Source organism: Oncorhynchus gorbuscha, linkage group LG19 (assembly GCF_021184085.1).
Source record: "Oncorhynchus gorbuscha isolate QuinsamMale2020 ecotype Even-year linkage group LG19, OgorEven_v1.0, whole genome shotgun sequence".
Lineage (NCBI taxonomy): Eukaryota > Metazoa > Chordata > Actinopteri > Salmoniformes > Salmonidae > Oncorhynchus > Oncorhynchus gorbuscha.
Genome location: NC_060191.1, coordinates 38898725 through 38925547, shown reverse-complemented (window position 1 = coordinate 38925547; position 26823 = coordinate 38898725). Strand labels below are relative to the sequence as shown.

Here is a 26823-nt window from a genome sequence, read left to right as displayed (position 1 = left end):
TTGCTTCCGAAGCTAAGCAGGGTTGGTCCTGGTCAGTTCCTGGATGGGTGACAGGTGCTGCTGGAAGTGGTGTTGGAAGGCCAGTAGGAGGCACTCTTTGCTCTGGTCTAAGAAATATCCCAATGCCCCAGGGCAGTGATTGGGGACACTGCCCTGTCTAGGGTGCCGTCTTTCAGATGGGACGTTAAACGGGTGTCCTGACTCTGAGGTCATTAAAGATCCCATGGAACTTGTTGTAAGAGTAAGGGTGTTAACCCCAGTATCCTGGCTAAATTCCCAATCTGGCCCTCAAACCATCATGGTCACCTAATAATCCCCAGTTTACAATTGGCTCATTCCTCTCCCCTGTAACTATTCCCCAGGTCGTTGCTGTAAATGAGAACGTGTTCTCAGTCAACTTACCTTGTAAAATAATGGAAAAAATGAAAGGGTGAGGATTGTCTGACCTCACCACTATGACCCACAGGATAACCCTTAAGATTTAAGCTTCCACAGCCGGCGCCTGGAACCTCCATCCTTTAAGAATGGATACTACATGGATGGATTGATTGGAACATAGCCTCTATGTCCAGGCTTCTATTTTGGCTAAGCTCAAAATGTATACAGGGAATGTGACAATATGACAGACTAATTTGATCGTAAAACAAATTATACCTAGTAATGAAAATCAATAACCCTTGAGAGTGATATCAACAAAAGGAATGAACCAATCGATGAAATCATGTCCGATATTCAATATAAAGTGTATAGATCTGGTGGATATAGCTTCATGTGGGCCTAAACTACATCGCAAAGTTGCATGCATAGTTAAGTTCTCGTTCTCAATTTAGTCTGGAGATAAATGTTATGAGGTAAAAGTACATTAGTAGGAGTAGCTCTTGTTCCAAACTCTCTCCCTCCCTCCCTCTTTTCTCCTCTCTAGCTATTCTTTACTCCACTCTACCCCCTTTCCCTCTCTCTCTTTCCTTCCTTTCCTCATCTCTCTCCTTTCTCCTCTCTTCCCCTCATTTCCTCCACTCCCCCCCTTGTTTCATCCTCTCACTACTTTCCTCCTCTCTCTCCCTCCTTTCCTCCTCTCTCTCCCTCCTTTCCTCTCCTCTCTCTCCCTCCTTTCCTCTCCTCTCTCTCCCTCCTATCTCTCCATCCTCCCACAGGCCGATCCAGCCAGGCTGAATGGCATCATGGAGGTGCCATAAATTGTTGCCACTCCTCTAATTACAGCAGCAGTGAAGGCGAGCCGAGCCTCTGGGCATCTGTTTCAACAACATGACACAGCCCAGAATGAGTTATACTTTCTCACAAAAACCATGGACAGAGGGGCAAAGGAGGTGCGGGACACGGTAGAGTTGCAGGATGCATCTCATCTGCTTGTTATGGTATTACAACAACAGCAGATACTGTAGATAGCTGTTGGTGTAAATGTCTGTCTATCTAAGTTGATCTAACATCCTTTTGTCATTTGACTGTATTCGAATGCTGGGTCCTATTCATCAGGGCACACCGTAGAAAAACACTTCATAATGGACTGTTTCATATTGGACAAGTTCAGGTCACACCTCCCCGTTTCTTCCTATTTTTGTCATTTCCGTGCCTAGTGAACACAACCCTGGAGTGACATAGAATGGAGGTGTAGTTTGAGTTGGTCTTCCTTAGCATTCACATCCTCTCCTCACTCAGACAGCCAGTCCCTCGAGTTATGTTAGTCCCTTAAAGTGAGGTGTGCTGGGGCAGACGGTGTCAGTGTGTCCGTGGTCGAGCTAATCACAAACTAATTGAGAGAACACACAACCAGCTTTCTGATGACCACACCTCTCTACCTGTCTCTGCATCAGTCCATCTGTCTGTCTCTGCATCAGTCCATCTGTCTGTCTCTGCCTCAGTCCATCTGTCTGTCTCTGCCTCAGTCCATCTGTCTGTCTCTGCATCAGTCCATCTGTCTGTCTCTGCCTCAGTCCATCTGTCTGTCTCTGCCTCAGTCCATCTGTCTGTCTCTGCCTCAGTCCATCTGTCTGTCTCTGCCTCAGTCCATCTGCCTGTCTCTGCCTCAGTCCATCTGTCTGTCTCTGCCTCAGTCCATCTGTCTGTCTCTGCCTCAGTCCATCTGTCTGTCTCTGCCTCAGTCCATCTGTCTGTCTCTGCATCAGTCCATCTGTCTGTCTCTGCATCAGTCCATCTGTCTGTCTCTGCATCAGTCCATCTGTCTGTCTCTGCCTCAGTCCATCTGTCTGTCTCTGCCTCAGTCCATGTCTGTCTCTGCCTCAGTCCATGTCTGTCTCTGCCTCAGTCCATCTGTCTGTCTCTGCCTCAGTCCATCTGTCTGTCTCTGCCTCAGTCCATCTGTCTGTCTCTGCCTCAGTCCATCTGTCTGTCTCTGCCTCAGTCCATCTGTCTGTCTCTGCCTCAGTCCATCTGTCTGTCTCTGCCTCAGTCCATCTGTCTGTCTCTGCCTCAGTCCATCTGTCTGTCTCTGCCTCAGTCCATCTGTCTGTCTCTGCCTCAGTCCATCTGTCTGTCTCTGCCTCAGTCCATCTGTCTGTCTCTGCCTCAGTCCATCTGTCTGTCTCTGCATCAGTCCATCTGTCTGTCTCTGCATCAATCCATCTGTCTGTCTCTGCATCAGTCCATCTGTCTGTCTCTGCCTCAGTCAATCTGTCTACCCTCCCCTGTCCTCTGAAGCTCACCTCCTCTGTCCTCTGAAGCTCACCTCCCTCCCAGCTGTGTTTTCCTGGCCTAGTGAAGGACTTCTATCAGAGTTGATGTAATCTAGACTCAGACTAGGATTTGCAGTGAACTGACATGGGATTTGGGGTTATAGTAGATTAAACACACCTGTGCATGCACATGCACACACACAAATACATGCACACACATGCAAACACACACATGAACACGAGCACACAGGTGCACAAACAAACACACACACACACACACACACACACACACACACACACACACACACACACACACACACACACACACACACACACACACACACACACACACACACACACACACACACACACACACACACACACACACACACACACACCTGCCGGAGTGTCTGCAGCATCTCTGTGGCCTTGTCCTGTTTTCCTTGCTTGGCCATCAGCATCATCTCCTGGATCATGCCTATCCGGCGCTGGTAGGGCGGAGGGGACCCTCCACGACTCAGCCGGTCCCCTGACCTCAACATGAAGGAGGTGAAGAGGTCACCCCTCTCCTTGGTAGGGGTCCGTTTCCACCCATGCTGTGGGCTGGGCCCAGCCTCTTGGCCCCCAACACCTTTGGTCTGTTTGGTGCCCATGTTTGGATGTTAGAATCTGCTGTAAGAAATTACTTGCTCCCCCCCAGGCAAATATTTGTCTTTTTAACTAAACATTAAAACCTTGTACACGAAGTCAAGAGGCCTTAAAGTGGGTAGGACCTCTGGGTTCGTTCCCCATGGACAACACACCTGTCCTCTAGTGAATGGTGCACTGTCCAGCTGTTAAGAGTGCAATGCCAGTTGGGGAAACAACCTCCAACACATGCGTTCAGATTTGAATAAAATGTCTAATTCGCACAATAAGCTTGAGCGAATTGGCTGCTACGTGTGCTACTATAAACACAAACAGACACGCACTCAACCCGGGACACAACCCAAAACTTTTGTTATGCAATTCGCGGAACATAGCCTATAAATAATTAAATGTTTTCCACAGAATTTTGTTAGGATACAATTGTCAGAGCTAAAGAGCTAAGTGAAATATGATCAGCTATCCCTGCGCAGGTTTCTTTCGCAAAATATGAAACAAACGTTGCAAAAAAGCCTCGGGGTTATCCGTCTTCTAGACAACGAAATCATTTTAACGACTGCACTGTTTTAACAATCGGCTGGTAAAAGCTCCTCAAGTCGGGAAGAGCTCGGAGGATGATTCCCGCAGCATGGCCGCAAATAAGGGGAGCAGCAGTCGCGCAGATCGCCAGCAAACTGCTGGTCGGATGCACTCGCTCACAGCGCTATCCTGGAGACGACTTCATTTCTGTCCTTCAAATATGAACAGTTATCCTCTGAAGGGCCGCTACTAAATTGATGTGACTGTCAGTGTTGCGAGTGCCTCCTCTCCTCCCGTCCACATTGGATTCCTCTTCCTCTTCCCTTTTAATCAATAATGCCACGCATTCTGCGTCTGTGCAGAAAAGGAAGGGGAAGCTAAACGTATGTGGTGGTGGCGATGGAGACAGGACATGGTAATGTTTACATCTTCATCTGCTCCGTTTGTTTATTCCCCTCTGCCTCTTCAAATCATTCACACGTGATGTCAACCTTTTCCTTGGCAAGATATTGGCTTCGTTGTTCCTATATTCTATGATTCGCTCTTCGAAGCACGTCCTGTTAGAACGGCCTCGGCGGTGGCCGAGGTAGAGTCCGCGACCTGGTTGAAGGTGTCTCTTGTTGGGACTGAATATAGGCTGCGCACTGTCGGAGGAGCCGACCAGAGCAGGCGCGGTGTGTACAGCGCTTCTCTCCTCAAGTCCTCGCACTGAGAATGGGTTGGGCAAGCTGCTCCCCACTACAAATACGTCCTGCTAAGAGGATATCGCAAGGACTATAGCTAGGTCAACATCCTTTGCCTTTTCTTCTGAACGGTGAATGGGGATTGGATAGGCTAATTTAGAGGCAGTCTACAATAACCTATAACACTTTAATAACACAGTACTATGACATGCAAATACTTAGATAATATTATGACCTTGGCTTGTACGTTAACCACATTGCAAAAACGAGTTCAACAGCAACTTTTAGTCTCGTAATTGCAGTATTTCAAATGACATAAATCTGCTGCATTGGACTGTTCACGGGAAGTGCAAATCATTGAATTGCATTATATTGACCTCTGGGGTTGGCGGCGTGGATTGACATACTTTATTTTAGGGCCAGTGTTGTTTTATAGCATTATAGTGTAATATTAAACTATAGTATAGTATTTTTTTCTGTAAATATGTTAGACTATTTATCAGATTTAAAAATATACTCACCGTCATCAGTTAGATTTGAAATCGGAGTAAAAATGATAGTATATTGATTATCAAATGACATTGTCATTTCATGTTCAGTCATTAAAACGGATCTCACAATAATGATTGAGATGCGCAAAGAACAAAATTACAGGTCAGATACAACAGGAAAGATAGGGGCATGTTTGTAGGGGTTTGGTCGAGCAGTGTTCTTCAGCATAATCTAATAATATTCACCAGCTGTATACTCGAACCTTCCCTTGAAAGCAACTACAAGTATAGCAACAGTACGTGTGATACGTCAGCTGAGCTGGTTGCCCTACTCAAATGCATTAGAAACTATTAAATGAACGTTCATTGTGTTGACCCATGATGACTTCAAACTCAAATGAGTGATTGCCACTGGTTACTATGGAACTAGATTTCTGACATGAGTTTTCTAGATGAACAGCAAGAGGGGTGGGGGGACGGAGACGTATGACCTTGTGCTATCCTAACACGCTGACTGCGCACAGCTCTATGTCTCAGCTGCAGCGTCAGCCGAATGCCCCACTCTCCTGCAAGGATAGACCAGCATTTCTCCAACTCTGTCCTTGCACGTTTTGGTTTTTGCCTCATCACTATTCAACTTAGTCCACTTTTCAAAGCTTGATGAGTAGTTGATTATTTGAATCAGCTGTGTAGTGCTCGGGCAAAAAACAAAACGTGCACCAAGTAAAAAATAAAAACCTGGGGTAGATTAACACATTCATGGTCTCAATCAGCAAATGGAAAATCTCTTTGAAATTGATGTTTATTTCTCTTTACAGATCATCATTCAATCATTAGACAGTAATTTCACAACACCCATCCAAAAGTTAGTTTCCTCCTTTAACAAGGCAACATCTAAGTTTGAGACTTCAACCCACAGAACTGACTCAAGGGATGGATACTACAGACTAGGACAGCATCGCAGCCAGTCAGTCTCCCAGACACCTTCCTCACCTTGGTGAAATTCAGTAGGGTGCAACATGAAATGTTCCGATAAATGCATTGTGTGGAACAGACATGATTCTCTCATGTAGAATGAGGAACCATGTCTGCTCTATGCATGACATTTCTATCGGAAACCGAACATTTGCACCCTTCTGAACCCAGCCCTCACATCAGCCAAACCTACAGTTGATAACATCAATGTGGGTCACTATTTCTCCTGTATTCACTTTCTTATTACATTCAAAGGTTTCATCCCAAACCGCAACCTATTACCTATACAGTGCACCACTTTGACCAGGGCCAGTGCACTTTATAGGGAATAGGGTGCCATTTGAGACACGGCCACAGGTTCTTTCCCTTTTCTAAGTTTCACCACAGGCCCCATCCCGGAGGCTCACAGAAGTGACAGACAAGCCAAACACTCAGAGGAATTTGCAGAACACTATAGATCAGAGAGCAACATGAGGTCTACACTTGACTGAGGACTCTTAAAGAGTAGGGCTACTATTGGACACGTTCTATTTGGATTTAGTAAAGTCCTTCCAAATGGTTTCCCACCGGGTCCGCTAATTTGAGCTACTTAAAAAACACCAATAAAATACGAGGGAGACTGGCTTCAGACATCTACCTCTGGGTCAAGCAACTACAGCTGAGAGAAACAATTGGCATATTTTATTCCCACTCATAACAATACAAGCTAATACCATCAGTGCTCACCGAGCCATTCTGCCTACGCAGAACGATCTCAATCAACAACCTCTGTGATGGATCGCTTGTCCTTCTCCTTTCCACTAAAAAGCTGAAGTTTTCATTAGCTACAACAGTGTTGGGAGGACATGTTTTGTCCCCTTTCATTGAAAATCTAACTTCAATGTGCTCGATTAAATATGTTTCTTAATCTCAAATGAGGAAAAGTAGCAGAGGAAGGGTTTTGATCCGTTCCTAAGGATGGCTTGGCTGTTCGACTGCGCTGAGGGACGTGGCCCTGCTGCTGCGTTGCTTCAGAAGGTGTAGCCAGCAGGGGGAGCCTTGTCGTCCTTGTTGCTCTCCAGGGAGAACGGGGGGATGCGAACATCAAAGTGGGAGCCGTCCGTCCTCTCGATGCGGAACGTCCCCCTGCACAGAGAGAGCATCATTAGAATCTTGACCATCACACCTCTGTACCAAAATGGGAGAAAGGTTGATGTTATTTTTTTGATATTGGAAAGCTTGAGTTACTCTTGCGTTTCCGTCTGTTTTCGATAGTTTGATTACTTGCCTGTAAATCTGTGCAAGATTCACTCAAACGTCAATTAATATTTTAATGTTTCCCCAGCTTATGTTCATGGGCAAGGACCAGGTTCAAATAGAAAAAACAGTTTATTAAGTAATTCTCAGACCAGAACATCCATAAACCTGCATTTCAGGTACTGCTGTGTCTGCTGCAATACTCTTAACTCATGTTAATAACGCAGCTCCAACGTCATGTTACTCTGTGTAGAAGTAGTTACCACATGTGTCCACTGGGTGCTTGAAGGGAAACATGGCTGCTGTACTGGAAGGCTGGCTGCTCTTTGGACAAGACTGGCTCCTGGAGACAAAAACCATAGGTTATAGCCTCGACTCGGTCGTGGAAGTAGCATACTGTATGAGTGGCTGTGTCAAAAACATGCTTCCTCTGACCATAGATCCTCTCAGCCAATGAGCTCAGAGAGGAATTGAGGATACAAGGACAGAGGAATTAAGTGTTTTGGCATTTAGCAAGGTTCAGACACAGGCATTGAGAGTTTGTAATTACGTTGTGTGGTGGCGGTTGTACTACTGACCCGACCTACGACCCCCCGGCCTCGGACCGTCTCCAGGGTGCCTGACAGGCTGAAGATCCTCCAGTGTCTCTCCCTCAGTTGCACCACCTCACTGCCCATGTTCTCCAGGCGGATGCAGTACCGCCACTGACACACGCCATATAAGCATCGGGTACACATTATGTTGCCGTTCTTACAGTCTACATTCGTACCCTTGACTGGATAGACTTACATCATATATTGGTAAAAGTTCTAATTATTTGTCCTTTTTCAGGGAATTGTAAAAAGTAAATGCTACTTACCCAGTACACATGAGAATTTTGAGCATCCTGAGAAAGAAAATACTGTATTTATTGTGTGTGCTCGGGCAGATTCAAGACCATCATAAGTATCACACGACAGAGTGGGAGGACTCAGGGACGAGCAGAACATTATTGAAAGGGTTGAGTTATGGAAAGAGCTCATAGTACCTTGTATAATATTTATTTGATAGCAACTGACAATTAAAAACAGAGGCTCTCTCAATGTCTTAACCTGTCCTCCCCTTCACCTGCACTGATTGAAAAAGTCTTGAGGTGAAAACAATATGGTGGAAGAACCTGGTCAATTCTTTCAGATCAGAGCACTAAAAAAGAAGCTGCAAGGGGATCTCCCAAGTGGCGCAGCGGTCTAAGGCACTGCAGCGCTAAAAGCGTCACTACAGACCCGGGTTGAATCCCGGGCTGTGTCGCAGCCGGCCGCGACCAGTTAGACCCATGAGGTGGCGCACAATTGGCCCAGCGTTGTCCGGGTTAGGGGAGGGTTTGGCCGTCTGGGATGTCCTTGTCCCATCACGTTCTAGCGAATCCTTGTAGTGGGCCGGGCGCCTGCAAGCTGACCTCACTCGCCAGTTGTACGGTGTTTCCTCCAACTCATTGGTGCTGGTGGCTTCCGGGTTAAGTGGGCAGTGTGTGAAGGTCAAGTGCGGCTTGGCGGGGTCGTGTTTCGGAGGACGCATGGATCTTGACCTTCGCCTCTCCTGAGTCCGTACACGATTTGCAGCGATGGGACAAGACTAACTACCAATTGGATATCACAAAATAACAAATAAGAAGAAGCTACAAGGAGGGCAGATTGAGAAAGAGCCTCATAGTCCAAACAGCGACATCATCCTTACCCTCATGCCCATGTAGAAGGGGATGACGGTGACCCGGATGTTCTCAGTCGTCTCTCTGTGCACGTCGGACAGCTCCAGCCAGGGATGGTTCTTCTCCTGCCATGCCTTCAGAGTGTCCCTCGCACTGAACGGGGGAGCTTGGGTGGCTGGACACACAGGATAATCAGTTTACACAGTTGTAACACACACGCGAATGCCCACAAAGTAACTGGATCTATTGTATACTTTACAGTACCTGTGAATTAAAAAAATCTTTGAACACTTTATAGTACTACTGAATGTTTAAGTTGGAAGAAGTTGGAATTTGTGAATGTTCCAAAAAATGGCTGGAAATGTACAGAGTGTAGAAAACAAAGGACACCGGCTCTTATCCATGATAGACTGACCAGGTGAAAGCTATGATCCCTTATTGATGTCACTTCTTAAATCCACATCAATCCGTGTATATGAAGGGGAGGAGACAGGTTAAAGAATGATTTTTGTTGTGTATGTGTGCCATTCAGAGGGTGAATAGGCATGACAAAAGATTTAAGTGCCTTTCAACAGGGTATTGCAGTAGGTACCAGGCGCACCGGTTTGTGTCAAGAACTGCAACGCTACTGGATTTCACGCTCAACCGTTTCCCTTGTGTATCAAGAATGGTGCACCACCCAAAGGACATCCAGACAACTGTGGGAATCATTGGAGTCAACATGGGCCAGCATCCATGTGGAACGCTTTCAACACCTTGTAGACTCCATGCCACGAACAACAGGGGCTGTTCTGAGGGCAAAGGGGGTGCAACTCAATATAAGGAAGGTGTCCTTAACGTTTTGTACACTCAGTGTACTATGCTGTACAATGAAATGACACATGGAAAGTGGAAAGCAGCGAGTGGCTGGCACTTACTTTTGTCAGGGTTGAACATGAGGAAGCGCTCAAACAGCTCGTGCTGGATGGGGACCTGCTCTGTGGAGTTGTAGGGCAGGATGTCTTCATGACTCACATAGTCCAGACCTGAAACACACACATTGACAGCCAGGCAAAATGCCCAGTCAGTCAGGAGGATGACAGTGACAGAAATAGTACAAGGAACTAACTAGGTTAGTTATACAAAATCACGTGGCAGCCAAGATCATTCGCACACGGACAGTACCATTTCCTGATAAGAACTCAATGCATTTTTGTGGGTGGTGGGAAAATTAAAATGGTCCGTTTGAAAAGAAATCAAAGCACGTAGCCATTTACTACACAGGGAGCAGCGGATCATGTGTTGTTTACCTGGGATGGCATAGAGGGCTCTGCTGTCGTCATGGTTCGCCAGGAACGTCACTGCTTCTGTCTGAGACCTCTGAGACTGTCAACACAACAGGAGAAACAACTAGAAGACTGGCAGTCTGGTATGCGTCATCATTTAGGCCTACTCAGTAAGAACAATGGCATAGCATTGGTTGTGTTCAGAGGTTACGTACTATGTGAGGGCAATCCCGCGTGTCGATGAGGACCTGGTAGTAGGTATGAGTTTTCCCCTTCACCTCTTTTGACCCGTGTGAACCAGGAGGCTCTGGCTTGCTGAGGACGGGACATGGGTGTAAAATATATATATATATATATATATATAAAACCATTAAAAACAAACTAAGATGTAATATGCACCTGTCAGACATGGGAGGAATGACGTCTCGGTCATAGATACGGGCGTGCCAGGGGAACAACACGATCCCTCTGTAGCCAAACACACTATGAAGGAAGAGCTGAGGAGAGAACATGGAGAAACAGACTTGAGGTTGGAAACACCCTTTGTGACAAGGGCAACTACAGTATAGGCTAGGGGGCAGGACCAATAGTTCTGGTCTGGGTGGGTAAACCGCACGGCGCTGCCCATCTTACCTGGCCTGTTTCATATTTGCCATGCTGCTTCAGCGCCTCAAACACTCCCACCGTCTCCAGAACCTTCCCCTCTGGCCTGTTCCTGCCAAAACACAGGCCACACTATGACAACCAGGAACAAAACCACGTCACACTAGAGGTCTTCACGGGTCCACCCGAACCTGAATACCTGAGATCCGACCCAGATCCTATTTGTTAACCAGAACAGCAACTTGGCTGACAAACATTCTCACTCTGGTCCAATTGGGTTTGGTGTAAACGTGGACCCGTTGGTGTATGGGTTGGGTCTAGGTATGGTTGTAGTCGGGTCCGATTGTTCTCGGGTCCCCCTATTTTAAATATTTTTTTGGATTATGAACAGGTCCGTTCGGGTTCGGGTCGGATTGTCTTCGGGTCCAACTTTTTGGAGCCAAGAAGACCTCTACATCACACTGTAGAATTACATTAGTCTCACCTAGCCAACTTTTGCAGCACCTTGGAAATGGAACCTGGTGCACACAATACGCAACATGAGCACTGAGATGACATGTCATCTCATATTCATCCCCCTTGGACTAAAGCTTCATCTCAAAAATCAGACAAATTTAATAAAACACCGAGATTTATCAAAGTTCAACAAACAAAAATTCTAAAGTCTAATCTTTGTCAATCCCTTTGCAGTATTATATCAACAAGGTATTGTGAACAACAGCTGGCTGTGTTCAAGTCACTCATACTTGGACAGATCTATTTTTCAAAACATTGGGGGGGGGGGGAGACTTAGTTTTGCGTGGCTCCTCTAAATATCCATATTATTGGCAGATGATAGGGAAGAGATCTGACCAAAGGCTTGTGTGTTCATCAGCTATGTTGGGGATTACTGGCAGAGGTTGACCCTTGGATTATAATACGGTCGCTGACAAGAAATCAACAACCAGGCTGGTGAAATACCAGAACAAATACATTGTTATAAACGGAGAGTCAGATCGGTAACAATGTTTCCTCATTTCATAGAGGTTATCATTGAGAGAGAAAGAACAGGACAGCAATACATTACAAGATTTACATAAAGTATAGACAGAATTACAAGCTGGTGCTGGATCGGTCTTCCAATTGCTAACATCGTGGGGTCCATTGTCAACCCAAGCCCTCCACCCCCTCTACATTTATTCCCTTGGCACGAGGGAGGCAAATAAATAGGAGTCATTACTCTGTGCTGGCTCAAGCCAACCTGCACTCTTATGTAATCAACAGCAGATCAGGCTTTGTAGATGGGTCCAAAGTGCTCTACGTTCTTCCACTCAGACAAAAAGTGAACTAGCTAATATAGGTCAAATATGTTGCCAACTTCCTACTAGTGTTTCAATGTCACTTTTTCCTCGATAGGTGGCTTAGTGTCTATGTAAGTCGACACTCTAGAGGTCTTCACAGGTTCACCTGAACACCGGAGACCCGGGTCCAAATGTCTAATTTTTCCCCTCGGGTCCTGGTCAGGTCCTGTTTGATCGTCATTAGGTCGATGGATCTACAGCTGATAGACCCGACGACAGCGCTGTATAGCTTATGTATTTTACACTAATAAAAGTTCATTTATTGACTTATAGAAAGCCTAGCCAACATAAAATATCTATTCATTAACCAGAAAAGCAACAGGGCTGATAAATGTAATTGGGTCTGGTCTAGGCTCGGACCCATAAGGGTACGGGTCGGGTGCATTCAAGTTTGGGTGAGATTGCTCTCGGGTCCAACTTTTAGGACATGAGAAGACCTCTACTACAACTCCCACTTTGACCGGTCTGAAAACAACCAGGCTTGCAGCTAGGGCTGACCCCATTTAGTAAACTGGTCGATAGGCTGTTGGTTGACCGAGATTTCTTTAGGCGAGCAATAACAAAAAATAAATCATGGTATACAAGACATCGGTCTGAGTGGACTGATCCATTGTTGGGGCCGTGAGGATGGCACGGTCCATTAAGCTAAGACGTGCTAGTGAAATTGTATATGGTTATATTAACAAATGGTGCAAATAATATTTAACAAATGCACTCTCACACATTGGATAGCAGTTGCTGTCCATGGTTCTGAAACCCATCAGTGCACTGTTGAATTGGCACCTTTTCCTAGACCATGTTGCCATGTCCATAGAAGCAAAGTTAACCAGCATATTGGTGTTGAGAACAATGCGGTGGAGGCAGGAGCGGAGTTAGAGACAAGAAAACAGCCCTTGCCTTCATTGTCTAAGAAAGGTGAGGAGAGGAAACGCCAACTTAAATTAGATCTATAACCAATAGTCTAACGTTAAAATGTGCCTGGCTTTATAAATCATCCATATACATCTACAGAAATAAGACAGATCCTGCTTCTGTTGCCTGTGAGTGTTAACTAGCCTACTGAGTCCGTGAGCACCAAGCCTCACAACAAGTCGGATAAACAATTTCTCAAATAGCAGCATTTAATCTTTGCTTGCGAGGGAATATGGAATGTTTTTCCCTAAACAAATGAGGGATTTCGGTAACAGCACTTTTCAGTCAGAAATGGCTGTAATTATGTTGCAGCTTCAGCAACAGACACGGTTGCTGTTCTGTGGTGGTCCCTGCAACATGGAGGAGAGACCAACGGGCGATAGTCACGCAGTCAACCGCTGTCATTTTACACAGCAGTCTGAGCCCGGCCTGGCACAATCAAATCAATTGCGGTCGGACTGCCCTCTAGTCATTTGTGTCTTAAGTTCAAACTGTGCTTAAGAAAGCACCAGAGAAGCTCAGTATAAATCATTTATTTGATTTACACACATTGGATGTGTCTATATATGGAAATGTCTCTTTATAAATTTAGACCAATCTACAGATTTGTTTTTTTTCGTCAGGGACAGCCCTACTTGCAGCACATAGTAACATTCCACAACCTTTGTTATTTTCTTTGGCTAGTTTCCATGTCTTGCCTGGATATTGAAAACACTTGTTTTAAGTTTTATTAGTTGTATGTAGGGGATACGCATGGTATATGTCGTCCAACAAAATTCTTACTTGCAGGGTCCTTCGACAATGCAACGAGAAATAAAATAAATACGTATAATACAGGAAGGCACAATTTTGAATCCAATATTTTACACTTGTATTGGGGAAGGGGGGGGCAAGTGTATAAATTGAGCAGTATAATAAGAGTCTGGTAGGAACAGTAACAATGTGAGTGTAGCATGACATTTACATTTACATTTAAGTCATTTAGCAGACGCTCTTATCCAGAGCGACTTACAAATTGGTGCATTCACCTTATGACATCCAGTGGGACAGTCACTTAACAATAGTGCATCTAAAACTTAGGGGGGGTGGGGTGAGAGGGATTACTTAACCTATCCTAGGTATTCCTTAAAGAGGTGGGGTTTCAGGTGTCTCCGGAAGGTGGTGATTGACTCCGCTGTCCTGGCGTCGTGAGGGAGTTTGTTCCACCATTGGGGGGCCAGGGCAGCGAACAGTTTTGACTGGGCTGAGCGGGAGCTGTACTTCCTCAGTGGTAGGGAGGCGAGCAGGCCAGAGGTGGATGAACGCAGTGCCCTTGTTTGGGTGTAGGGCCTGATCAGAGCCTGGAGGTACTGAGGTGCCGTTCCCCTCACAGCTCCGTAGGCAAGCACCATGGTCTTGTAGCGGATGCGAGCTTCAACTGGAAGCCAGTGGAGAGAACGGAGGAGCGGGGTGACGTGAGAGAACTTGGGAAGGTTGAACACCAGACGGGCTGCGGCGTTCTGGATGAGTTGAAGGGGTTTAATGGCACAGGCAGGGAGCCCAGCCAACAGCGAGTTGCAGTAATCCAGACGGGAGATGACAAGTGCCTGGATTAGGACCTGCGCCGCTTCCTGTGTGAGGCAGGGTCGTACTCTGCGGATGTTGTAGAGCATGAACCTACAGGAACGGGCCACCGCCTTGATGTTAGTTGAGAACGACAGGGTGTTGTCCAGGATCACGCCAAGGTTCTTGGCGCTCTGGGAGGAGGACACAATGGAGTTGTCAACCGTGATGGCGAGATCATGGAACGGGCAGTCCTTCCCGGGAGGAAGAGCAGCTCCGTCTTGCCGAGGTTCAGCTTGAGGTGGTGATCCGTCATCCACACTGATATGTCTGCCAGACATGCAGAGATGCGATTCGCCACCTGGTCATCAGAAGGGGGAAAGGAGAAGATTAATTGTGTGTCGTCTGCATAGCAATGATAAGAGAGACCATGTGAGGTTATGACAGAGCCAAGTGACTTGGTGTATAGCGAGAATAGGAGAGGGCCAAGAACAGAGCCCTGGGGGACACCAGTGGTGAGAGCGCGTGGTGAGGAGACAGATTCTCGCCACGCCACCTGGTAGGAGCGACCTGTCAGGTAGGACGCAATCCAAGCGTGGGCCGCGCCGGAGATTCCCAACTCGGAGAGGGTGGAGAGGAGGATCTGATGGTTCACAGTATCGAAGGCAGCCGATAGATCTAGAAGGATGAGAGCAGAGGAGAGAGAGTTAGCTTTAGCAGTGCGGAGCGCCTCCGTGATACAGAGAGCAGTCTCAGTTGAATGACTAGTCTTGAAACCTGACTGATTTGGATCAAGAAGGTCATTCAGAGAGAGATAGCGGGAGAGCTGGCCAAGGACGGCACGTTCAAGAGTTTTGGAGAGAAAAGAAAGAAGGGATACTGGTCTGTAATTGTTGACATCGGAGGGATCGAGTGTAGGTTTTTTCAGAAGGGGTGCAACTCTCGCTCTCTTGAAGACGGAAGGGACGTAGCCAACGGTCAGGGATGAGTTGATGAGCGAGGTGAGGTAAGGAGAAGGTCTCCGGAAATGGTCTGGAGAAGAGAGGAGGGGATAGGGTCAAGCGGGCAGGTTGTTGGGCGGCCGGCCGTCACAAGACGCGAGATTTCATCTGGAGAGAGAGGGGAGAAAGAGGTCAGAGCACAGGGTAGGGCAGTGTGAGCAGAACCAGCGGTGTCGTTTGACTTAGCAAACGAGGATCGGATGTCGTCGACCTTCTTTTCAAAATGGTTGACGAAGTCATCTGCAGAGAGGGAGGAGGGGGGGCGGAGGATTCAGGAGGGAGGAGAAGGTGGCAAAGAGCTTCCTAGGGTTAGAGGCAGATGCTTGGAATTTAGCGTGGTAGAAAGTGGCTTTAGCAGCAGAGACAGAGGAGGAAAATGTAGAGAGGAGGGAGTGAAAGGATGCCAGGTCCGCAGGGAGGCGAGTTTTCCTCCATTTCCGCTCGGCTGCCCGGAGCCCTGTTCTGTGAGCTCGCAATGAGTCATCGAGCCACGGAGCGGGAGGGGAGGACCGAGCCGGCCTGGAGGATAGGGGACATAGAGAGTCAAGGGATGCAGAGAGGGAGGAGAGGAGGGTTGAGGAGGCAGAATCAGGAGATAGGTGGGAGAAGGTTTGAGCGGAGGGAAGAGATGATAGGATGGAAGAGGAGAGAGTAGCGGGGGAGAGAGAGCGAAGGTTGGGACGGCGCGATACCATCCGAGTAGGGGCAGTGTGGGAGGTGTTGGATGAGAGCGAGAGGGAAAAGGATACAAGGCAGTGGTCGGAGACTTGGAGGGGAGTTGCAATGAGGTTAGTGGAAGAACAGCATCTAGTAAAGATGAGGTCGAGCGTATTGCCTGCCTTGTGAGTAGGGGGAAGGTGAGAGGGTGAGGTCAAAAGAGGAGAGGAGTGGAAAGAAGGAGGCAGAGAGGAAAGAGTCAAAGGTAGACGTGGGGAGGTTAAAGTCGCCCAGAACTGTGAGAGGTGAGCCGTCCTCAGGAAAGGAGCTTATCAAGGCATCAAGCTCATTGATGAACTCTCCGAGGGAACCTGGAGGGCGATAAATGATAAGGATGTTAAGCTTGAAAGGGCTAGTAACTGTGACAGCATGGAATTCAAAGGAGGCGATAGACAGATGGGTAAGGGGAGAAAGAGAGAATGACCACTTGGGAGAGATGAGGATCCCGGTGCCACCACCCCGCTGACCAGACGCTCTCGGGGTGTGCGAGAACACGTGGGCGGACGAAGAGAGAGCAGTAGGAGTAGCAGTGTTGTCTGTGGTGATCCATGTTTCCGTCAGTGCCAAGAAGTCGAGGGACTGGAGGGAGGCATAGGCTGAGATGAACTCTGCCTTGTTGACCGCAGATTGGCAGTTCCAGAGGCTACCGGAGACCTGGAACTCCACGTGGGTCGTGCGCGCTGGGACCACCAGAGTAGGGTGGCCGCGGCCACGCGGTGAGGAGCGTTTGTATGGTCTGTGCAGAGAGGAGAGAACAGGGATAAACAGACACATAGTTGACAGGCTACAGAAGAGGCTACGCTAATGCAAAGGAGATTGGAATGACAAGTGGACTACACGTCTCGAATGTTCAGAAAGTTAAGCTACGTAGCAAGAATCTTATTGACTAAAATGATTAAAATGATACAGTACTGCTGAAGTAGGCCAGCTGGCAGTGGGTGCGTTGTTGACACTACACTAATCAAGTCGTTCCGTTGAGTGTAATAGTTTCTGCAGTGTTGCTATTCGGGGGCTAGCTGGCTAGCTAGCAGTGTTGTTTACGTTACGTTGCGTTAAAAGAACGACAATAGCTGGCTAGCGAACCTAGAAAATCGCTCTAGACTACACAATTATCTTTGATACAAAGACGGCTATGTAGCTAGCTACGATCAAACAAATCAAACCGTTGTACTGTAATGAAATGAAGTGAAAATGTGATACTACCTGTGAATGCGACCGGGTAGTTGAGTTCTATACAGAAGACGTTGGCTAGCGTTGGCTAGCTGTTGGCTAGCTAGCAGAGTCACCTACGTTAAGGACGACAAATAGCTGGCTAGCTAACCTCGGTAAATTAAGATAATCACTCTAAGACTACACACTCTAAACCTAAACCTAAACAACACAATTATCTTGGATACGATGATACGAAGACAGCAAAGACAGCTATGTAGCTAGCTAACACTAAACTAATCAAGTCGTTCAGTTGAGTGTAATAGTTTTCCCAATGCAGCTAATCAGTGGACGTTAGCTAGCTGGCTAGTGAAGACTACGTTAGGACGGCGAAATACGATAATTACGCAATTATCGTATGTGTTTGTGTGTGCTAAGGTGCAGAGTCAGAGCAGGTGGTCAGTCCAGTTCAAGTGTTCAGCAGGCTTGTAACTTGAAAATGTCTGTCTAGTTATGAATACTGAAAATATGCACAGATTTGCCTGCAAGTTAAGTTCCATCTATAAGCTGTGTGTTACCAAATGCAACAAAGTGGCAACATATGGCACTGTTTGATTTGTAAGTTGGGATATACTAAAAACAACTTGACTTGTCTGACAACAGGAGCTTGTGCAATGTGCCAATCATTGTAGCTCTTCGCAAAATATCTGCCAATCATAGATCATAGCTAGGAACCTTCCTGTTTCTGCAAGTTTCTATCCAAGCTGACTTCTTGACACGTGTTGCGCAATCAACGTTAAATAAATGCTCTGTTAATTAAATTTCCTACATTCGCTAGATATTTGCAGGACCAGTCAAAAGTTGACACCTACTCAGTCTTTATTTGTTACTATTTTCTACATTGTAGAATAATAGTGAAGACATATGGAATCATGTAGTAACCCAAAGAGTGTAAAAATCTAAAATATATTTGTATTAGTTTTCAAAGTAGCCACCCTTTTCCTTGACAGCTTTGCACACTACTGGCATTCTCTCAACCAGCTTCATGAGTAGGAATGAATTTAAATGAACAGGTGTGCCTTGTTAAAAGTTCATTTGTGGAATATCTTTCCTTCTTCATGCGTTTGAGCCAATCAGTTATGTGGTGACAAGAAAGGGGTGGTATACAGAAGATGGTATCTTACCAAATAGGGCTAAGCCCATATTATGGCAAGAACAGCTCAAATAACCGAAGAGAAACGACAGTCCATCATGACTTTAAGTAATGGAGGTCAGTCAATTCGGAAAATTTCAAGAACTTGTAAAGTTTCATCTGCAGTCGCAAAAACCATCAAGCGCTATGATGAAACTGGCTCTCATGAGGACCGCCACAGGAAAGGAAGACCCAGAATTACCTCTGCTGCCGAGAGTTAACTGCACCTCAGAAATTGCAGTTCAAATAAATAAAGTTCAAGTAACCAACATCTTAACAGCAACTGTTCAGAGTAGAGGTCGACCGATTATGATTTTTCAACGCTGATAACGATTATTGGAGGACCAAAATGGCAGATACCGATAAAATAAAAAATAAAAGGCAGATTTTTTAAAATGTATTTGTAATAATGACAATTACAACAATACTGAATGAACTTATTTTAACACATAAATAAAATCGATTTTTCCTCGAGTAAATAATGAAACATGTTCAATTTGGTTTAAATAATGCAAAAACAAAAGTGTTGGAGAAGTAAAAGTGCAATATGTGCTATGTAAGAAAGCTAACGTTTCAGTTCCTTGCTCAGAACACATGAAAGCTGGTGGTTCCTTTTAACACGAGTCTTAAATATTCCCAGGTAAGAAGTTTTAGGTTGTAGTTATAGGACAATTTTTTTTTTTTTTTACAGGGACAGTGCACATTAATCAACATTTCAGTAAAAGTGCCGGTTTTAGCCAGCCGGCTAATTTTCAACCGCAGTCCCTGGGCAGGTTATTAAAAACAATTACAATATAGACAATAGCACCATAGAACAAGCAAGACATAGCAACATAGGACAAGCAAGACATAGCATACAGACAGAGCAACATAGAACAAAAAGCAGCAAAACAAAATTCATAAAAGCAACAAAGTGTTTCCACACCTCACAAGCTACAGACAACAGACAACATGGAAAGCGGCAACACACAGCTAGGGACCATGTTCACAAATCTGATTGACCTTTAGCCAGGTCTTCAAGCATTTTGTGAAAGTGTGATATGTGGTGCAGTTATGTGTGTCTGATGGCAGTGTATTCCAGACATGGGAAGCTCTCACAGAGAATGCAGATTTACTAAAGGTGCTTTTCCTTAGGGGAACTATACAGTCACCTCTCATGGCAGACCTTGTGGATCTGCTGCCATATGTCTGGGTTTTCTGTTTAACAAAAATATTGAGTGGAGGGGGAGCCAGGCCATTAAGGATCTTGAATACAAGACATGCGTCGGTGTATTGCACAAGATTTTCCCAACTCAAGAGCTCATGCTTTCTAAGGATGTGACAATGATGATGGCTATTGGGCTTCCTATCAAGCACTTTGAGAGCCTGTTTGTAGACAGACTGAATAGGTTTTAATGTTGTACAGCAAGCTTGGGCCCAACTAGTCAAGCAGTATGTTAAGTGGGGGAGTATCATAGAATTGAAGTACAGTTTTGCTACCTCAGTAGTCAAACAATTTCGTATAAATCGTAAATTAGCTAGGTTGAATTTGGTTATTTGAATTACCTTTTTCACATGCTTTTTAAAAGAGAGGTTGGAATCAAGTATGATGCCAAGGTACTTAAAATCGGATACCATCTGGAGCTTCTCCCCCTGACACATAGACATCTGGCTCAGTAGCATCTGTTGCCCTCTTTGTGAAGAACATGCAAACAGTTTTTTCACATTGAGATGCAAACACGAGTCACTGAGCCACTTTGTATTTCGTTCTATACCATTTGTATTTCATTAACCTTTGACTATTGGATGTTCTTATAGGCACTTTAGTATTGCCAGTGTAACGGTATATCTACCGTCCCTCTCCTCCCTGGGCTGGAACCAGCAACACAACGACAACAGCCACCATCGAAGCAGCGTTACCCATGCAGAGCAAGGGGAACATGCAGAGCAAGGGGAACAACTACGAGAAGGCTCAGAGCGAGTGATGTTTGAAACGCTATTAGCGCGCGCTAACTATTTAGCCATTTCACTTCGGTTACACCAGCCTCATCTCTGGAATTGATAGGCTTGAATTCATAAACAGTGCAATGCTTGACGCACAACGAAAAGCTGCTGGTAAAACGCACAAATATGCTGTTTGAATGAATGTATACACGCCTGCTTCTGCCTACCACCGCTCAGTCAGATACTTTGATACTTCGATACTTGTATGCTCAAGTCAGATTATATTCAACGCAGGACACACTAGATATCTAGTAATATCAACCATGTGTAGTTAACTAGTGATTATGATTGATTGTTTTTTTTACAAGGTAAGTTTAATGCTACGCTTGCGTTGGACTAGTTAACTCCATAGTTGCAAGACTGGATCCCCCGAGTTGACAAGGTGAAACTGTCGTTCTGCCCCTGAACAAGTCTGTTAACACATTCTTATTTTCAATGACGGCCTAGGAACGGTGGGTTAACAGACTTGCCTAGTTAAATAAAGGTGTAAAAAATAATAATAATAATCTGCCAAATAGGTGTCCAGAAATACCGATTTCCGATTGTTATGAAAACTTGATATCGGCCAGTCCGATTGATCGGTCGACCTCTAGTTCAGAGGAGACTGTGTGAACCAGGCCTTCATGGTCAAACTGCTGTAAAGAAACCACTACCAAAAAGGACACCAACAAGAAGAAGAGACTTGCTTGGGCCAAGAAACACAAGCAATGTGTCCAAAGTTGAGATTTTTAGTTCTAACCGCCATGTCTTTGAGAGACACAGAGTAGGTGAACAGATGAATGCTGCATGTGTGGTTCCCACCGTGAAGCGTGGAGGTGGTGTGATGGTGCTTTGCTGGTGACACGGTCTGTGATTTATATAGAATTCAAGGCACACTTAACCAACATGGCTACCACAGCATTCTGCAGCAATACACCCTCCCATCTGGTTTGCGATTAGTGGGACTATCATTTGTTTTTCAACAGGACAAATGACCCAACACACCTTCAGGCTGTGTAAGAGCTATTTGACCAAGGACAGTGATGGCGAGCTGCATCAGATGAACTGGCCTCCACAATCAGTCAACCCCATACCAATTGAGATGATTTGGGATGAGTTGGAAAGCAGTGAGGGAAAAGAAGCCAACAAGTGCTCAGCATGTGTGGGAACTCCTTCAAGAATGTTGGAAAAGCATTCCAGGTGAAGCTGGTTGAGAGAATGACAGCTTTGTACACTCTTGGCAAGGCAAGAGAGGGCTACTTTGAAGAATCTAAAATATATTTTTTATTTGTTTAACATTTCTTTGGTTACTACATGGCGTTATTTCAGTTTGTCTTCACTATTATTCTGCAATGTAGAAAAATAGTAAAAATAAAGAAAAACCCTTGAATGAGGTGCCCAAACTTTTGACTGGGACTGTATGTGCGTGTATGGTTAAAGTCGGAAGTACACCGTAGATTTGATTACAGCCTCAAAATGGCCAGAAATAAAGACCGTTCTTCTGAAACTCGCCAGTCTATTCTTGTTCTGAGAAATGAAGGCTATTCCATGCCAGAAATTGCCCAAAAAAATTAAGATCTCGTATAACACTGTGTACTACCCTCTTCACAGAATAGTGCAAACTGTCTCTAACCAGAATAGAAAGAGGAGTGGGAGGCCCCGGTGCACAACTGAGCAAGAGGACAAGTACATTAGTGTCTAGTTTGAGACAGACACTTCACAAGTCCCTCAACTGGCAGCTTCATTAAATAGTGCCCGCGAAACACCAGTCTCAACATCAACAGTGAAGAGGTGACTCCGGGATGCATTACATTAACATCTCGTCCCGTGTTTTATGATTCTAGGCAGAGTTGCAAAGAAAAAGCCATATCTCAGACTAGCCAAAACAACAAAAAAAAAAGATTAAGATGGGCTAAAGAACACAGATACTGGACAGAGGAAGATTGGAAAAAGGTGTTCTGGTCAGACAAATCTAAGTTTGAGGTGTTCGGATCACAAAGAACAACATTCATTAGACTCAGAAAAAATTAAAAGATGCTGGAGGAGTGCTTGATGCCATCTGTCAAGTATGGCATCGGCAATCTGATGGTCTGGGGGTGCTTCAGTGGTGGTAAAGTGGTAGATTTGTACAGGGTAAAAGGGATCTTGAAGAAGAAAGGCTATTACTTAATTTTGCAACACCACGCCATACCTTGTGGACGCGCTTAATTGGAGCCAATTTCCTCCTACAACAAGACAATGACCCAAAGCACAGCTCCAAACTATGCAATAACTATTTAGGGAAGAAGCAGTCAGCTGGTATTCTGTCTATAACGGAGAGGCCAGCACAGTCACCGGATCTCAACCTTTTTGAGCGGTTGTGGGAGCAGCTTGACCGTATGGTACGTAAGAAGTGCCCATCAAGCCAGTTTGTGGGAGGTGCTTCTGGAAGCATGGGGTGAAATCTCTTCAGATTACCTCAAAAAATTGACAACTAGAATGCCAAAGTTCTACAAGGCTGTAATTGCTACAAATGGAGGATTCTTTAATGAAAGCAAAGTTTGAAGGACAATAATTTCAATTAAAAAAATAATTATTTATAACTTTGTCAACATCTTGACTATTTCCTATTCATTTTGCAACTCATTTCATGTATGTTTTCATGGAAAACATGGACATTTCTAAGTGACCACAAACTTTTGAATGGTAGTGTATATCAATGGAGGCTCCTCAGAGTAGGATGGGGAGGACCCTCTTTAGTGAATTTCATAAAAATAAAATGCTAAAATATTAAATGTATACTTTCTAGATAAAACTATACTACATTTAATCACACCACCAAATAACTGATTAAAACATACTATTTTGTAAAGAAGGTCTACAGCACTCTGTTAGGTAGCGCCATGGTGTATGTAGCCTGAGGACAGCTTGCTTCCGTCCTCCTCTGGGTACATTTACTTCAATACCAAACATATGAGGCTCATGGTTCTCACCCCCTACCATAGACTAACACAATAATTATGACAACTTCCAGAGGACATCCTACAGCCCATCAGAACTCTTGCTGCCTGAACTGACATGTTGTCCGTCAAAACAAAGGATCAGAGAATGAACCTAGTACTAAACGCATAAGCTACAGCTAGCTAGCACTGCATAAAATGTTGAGTAGTTGACTCAAAGAGAGAGAAAGACAATAGTTTAACAAATACATTACTTCCAAAATTATGGAGAATCATCACATACTTAGCAAATGTAGCTAGCTGGTTTAGACTACAGAAACAGGGGGACGTTATGTTAGCTAGCTGGCTGCGACTTTCCAACACCACACTGGAAGTCTTCCAAGTCAAGGTAAGCTTTTGGTATTACGCATGTATTTCCACCGGGGCCCACCGGTGTAAATGCTTACTGAATGTACACTAACGTTACTGTATGATTGTACCGGGTTTACTAACGCGTTAGTTATATTAGCTATGCTGACTATGACGTTACTTTAGCTAATATAGTGACAACGATGTAGGCTGTTTTTCCCCCGCCTGGTCACATGCATAGAACTCCACAAGCGAAGGAAAGAGGTGAGAGGAGGAGAGCGCATGGAAGCGAGAAGGAATACAACGTGGCTGCTATTGATGCATCATTGGGCAGCATTCAAGACAGTGGGCGAACTGGCTAGCTAGCTAGGTCGCATTAGCTTAGAAGGTAGCCCTTACCGTGACGACATAAACCTCGTCTGCTGAATGTTGGGCAGTCCACATGCTAAACACGGCAACCGGGGTCTCTTCGCCTCAAGTCCACTACTCCCTTCAATAATACTCAATATTCTATGTGTGTGTTTCCTGTTGTATTTACTGACGGTAGTCAGAAAGCCTCGTCGTATTGCACAAGCAGCCATCTTTTCTACTTCTGCACAAGCACGCCGAGGCTGACGTGTATAAAAGCGGGCGAATTAAAAAGTGTATTTAAAGGTCCAATGTAGCCGTTTTTATCTAAATATCAAATACTTTCTGGGTAACAAAGTACCTTACTGTAATTATTTTCAATTAAAATGGTCAAAAAATATTCCTAGCAAAGATACATTTCTCAAGCTAAAATTTTGCTAGGATTGTCTGGGAGTGTTCTGAGTGGCGATGGAAAATTTGAAAACCTAGCTGTTTTTGGCGGAGGTTTGGAAATCTTTCTTATTGGTCTATTGATGTCAACAGGCAGGCCAAAACTCCATTCCACCACTATCATACTTTTCGCAATTTCACAGTATTATGCCAACCTCAGTGTGGAAATATTAATACATATAATGTTTTTGGCTGCACTGGGTCTAAAGTTTCACCTTAGCATCAGGTACTCTGTTGTGTTTAAAGTATCTCAATGTAAAGGCCCAGTGCAGTCACACAATTCCAGAGTGTTATTTCGACCTCAATGTACTCATTTTGAGAATTACATTTACTTTTGAACCAAGTGCTTTTTGACTTTTACTCAAGTAGTATTTTGCTAGGAGACTTTTACAATTTTTTATTTTTTACTTTTACAATTGAGTACTTTTTCTACCACTGCAAACAGGCTATTATTACTGTAACGTTAACTACCCAACGTTACATTGGCTACACAGTAAGTAGAGCTAGGTCGCTGTTTTTCTATATTAAACTACGTACGATATGTTGTTACACGGAACAAAATAAAGTTTGCGCCAGAAGGGGTCAGTTCTTTCAGCTTTTCTCAGATACTATTTGTCCATTGCCATGTCTTGCTTAAAAGCTTGAAGCTAACAATTAATTTTATGCCCATTCGTTTTCATTGCAGCCCTGTTTGAACGCATAGTTACGCTAACTCCGTATTCACAATGTACAATACTCAGTGAGTCAACTCAAATCCAGCTAACTGGTAATTATGAAGTTCTATGTATTTATTTTTATTTTCATCTAGCTAGTTATCTTGTTGTGTCTGCATTGTACGTGCTTAGTTCGGCTGGAAGCAGGTTACGTCTTGAGCAGGCAACATCTGTGACTTGTTTTTTCAGCTGGTGAATTTAATGTAGTTTACGAAAGTTCAATCAGGAAGGCTGGTCATTTAACTTAATCGTTTAACTTAAGCGTTTTACTCTGTCCCAGCAAAGGGTTACCAGCATCTGTCATCAGCATTCATCGGAGACGTGGCTATACCCCATTAAGACATGTCCATATTGTATTCTGTTTCTGTTGTTCATTCAGTTAAGCATATACTCGATTGAAATACTGTTGCATCCGTCAACAGGCAATAACTAGCTACAGAAGATGAATGAATGAATACATATTTAACTCTAACCTATTTTTCAGGAATTTGTCTTTCAGCATAAAAATATCCTGCCTCTTCTTCACCAGTGAATCAGGCAGCACTTCAGGTATTTTGTCTTTGTACTGCCTAAGCCTATGATAATAGATCACATGACTGCCTGGACAAGCTGGTTGGTTTGTGACTTTACTACTTACAGGCATACATGAGCATAAATATTTAAGTTATGGACTGTCGGATATTAACATGTAAAACAAAAATCATAGTGTGTGTGTGGTGGGGGGGTTAAAAAGTAACTTTGTCACCTTGCAAACAGATTGATAACTTGTAGCTACACATTTCCCTTACATTCATGATCCCATTTCTTATGTGCTAAAGGGTCATCGCTGATGAAAGGCCTGCAAAATGACAACGAGGAGATACTTGAGGACAAAGAGTATGCGATTGAGACACAGACACACATACACAGGACATGCAGGTGAACATCGACTGGCAGAGAAGCAGCTGAACTGGTTCACCCCTAGCCCTTCTAGTTTGATGCTGACAGAGGTGGCTGCTGCACATGCTAAAGTGGTGGTGCAGGTCGTAAAAATGCTCTAGCCTGGTCCCAGATCCCTCTAGCCTGGGCTTGCTAACTCCTAATGTATGATATGGTTATGATAGTAATGTAGGCCCTAACATGCACTTTGTTTTCAGGTTTGAATGAGACAATATATTCCCCTAACCTTATTATTTTAATAAAGTTATTGTTTATGAATATTATGTTACTTGTGTATGTCTGTCCTTATCATATGTAATTGATAATTGTTTTTGGTGCAGATGTGTTTCATTTACTATCTGGATAAAGTGTCTGATCATGGAAAATGTCATAGAATTTTTTTAAAGTACCATCAGTCACATCAGTCCATATTTTGTAAGGATAAGAATAGAACTACCTTTTAATGTGAAGAAGTTCTACCTTCCAGAGCTTGAGTTCTAAAATAATAACTTGAAAAGATACCCAGCTAGCAAATTTGAT

General features: G+C 44.6%; 2 protein-coding genes and 1 long non-coding RNA gene across 5 annotated transcripts in view; 1 reads left to right on the top strand and 2 right to left on the bottom strand.

Moving 5' to 3' along the window:
* LOC124006244 (leucine-rich repeat-containing protein 75A-like) overlaps nucleotides 1-4570 on the bottom strand; it is a 46678-nt gene extending 42108 nt beyond the window's left edge. The window contains exon 1 of the mRNA XM_046316132.1: nucleotides 3050-4570. Coding sequence (XP_046172088.1) covers nucleotides 3050-3304 — 255 coding nt within the window. The 5' untranslated portion in view covers nucleotides 3305-4570. The remainder of the gene's footprint in view (nucleotides 1-3049) is intronic.
* Nucleotides 4571-5775: 1205 nt separating this feature from the next.
* On the bottom strand, nucleotides 5776-24644 carry LOC124005834 (polymerase delta-interacting protein 2-like). Of its 3 annotated transcripts, none has more exons than XM_046315439.1 (11): nucleotides 24254-24644; nucleotides 10783-10864; nucleotides 10549-10646; nucleotides 10365-10464; nucleotides 10174-10249; nucleotides 9802-9909; nucleotides 8914-9059; nucleotides 8060-8086; nucleotides 7751-7904; nucleotides 7464-7543; nucleotides 5776-7089 (listed from the first exon to the last, which is right to left on the bottom strand). In XM_046315439.1, exons 1-11 carry the CDS (start codon nucleotides 24433-24435, stop codon nucleotides 7048-7050), a joined length of 1095 nt encoding a protein of 364 aa, XP_046171395.1. In that variant the 5' UTR covers nucleotides 24436-24644; the 3' UTR covers nucleotides 5776-7047. The 3 variants fall into 3 exon arrangements, with proteins under 3 accessions (XP_046171395.1, XP_046171393.1, XP_046171394.1); XM_046315437.1 differs by having other exon boundaries at nucleotides 7779-7904; nucleotides 24254-24635; XM_046315438.1 differs by having other exon boundaries at nucleotides 7779-7904; nucleotides 10783-10858; nucleotides 24254-24633.
* On the top strand, nucleotides 23942-26561 carry LOC124005835. Its single transcript, XR_006833700.1, has 4 exons — nucleotides 23942-25233; nucleotides 25338-25418; nucleotides 25850-25914; nucleotides 26184-26561. It is a non-coding gene; the product is annotated as an uncharacterized LOC124005835 (long non-coding RNA).
* The last annotated feature ends 262 nt before the right edge of the window (nucleotides 26562-26823 follow it).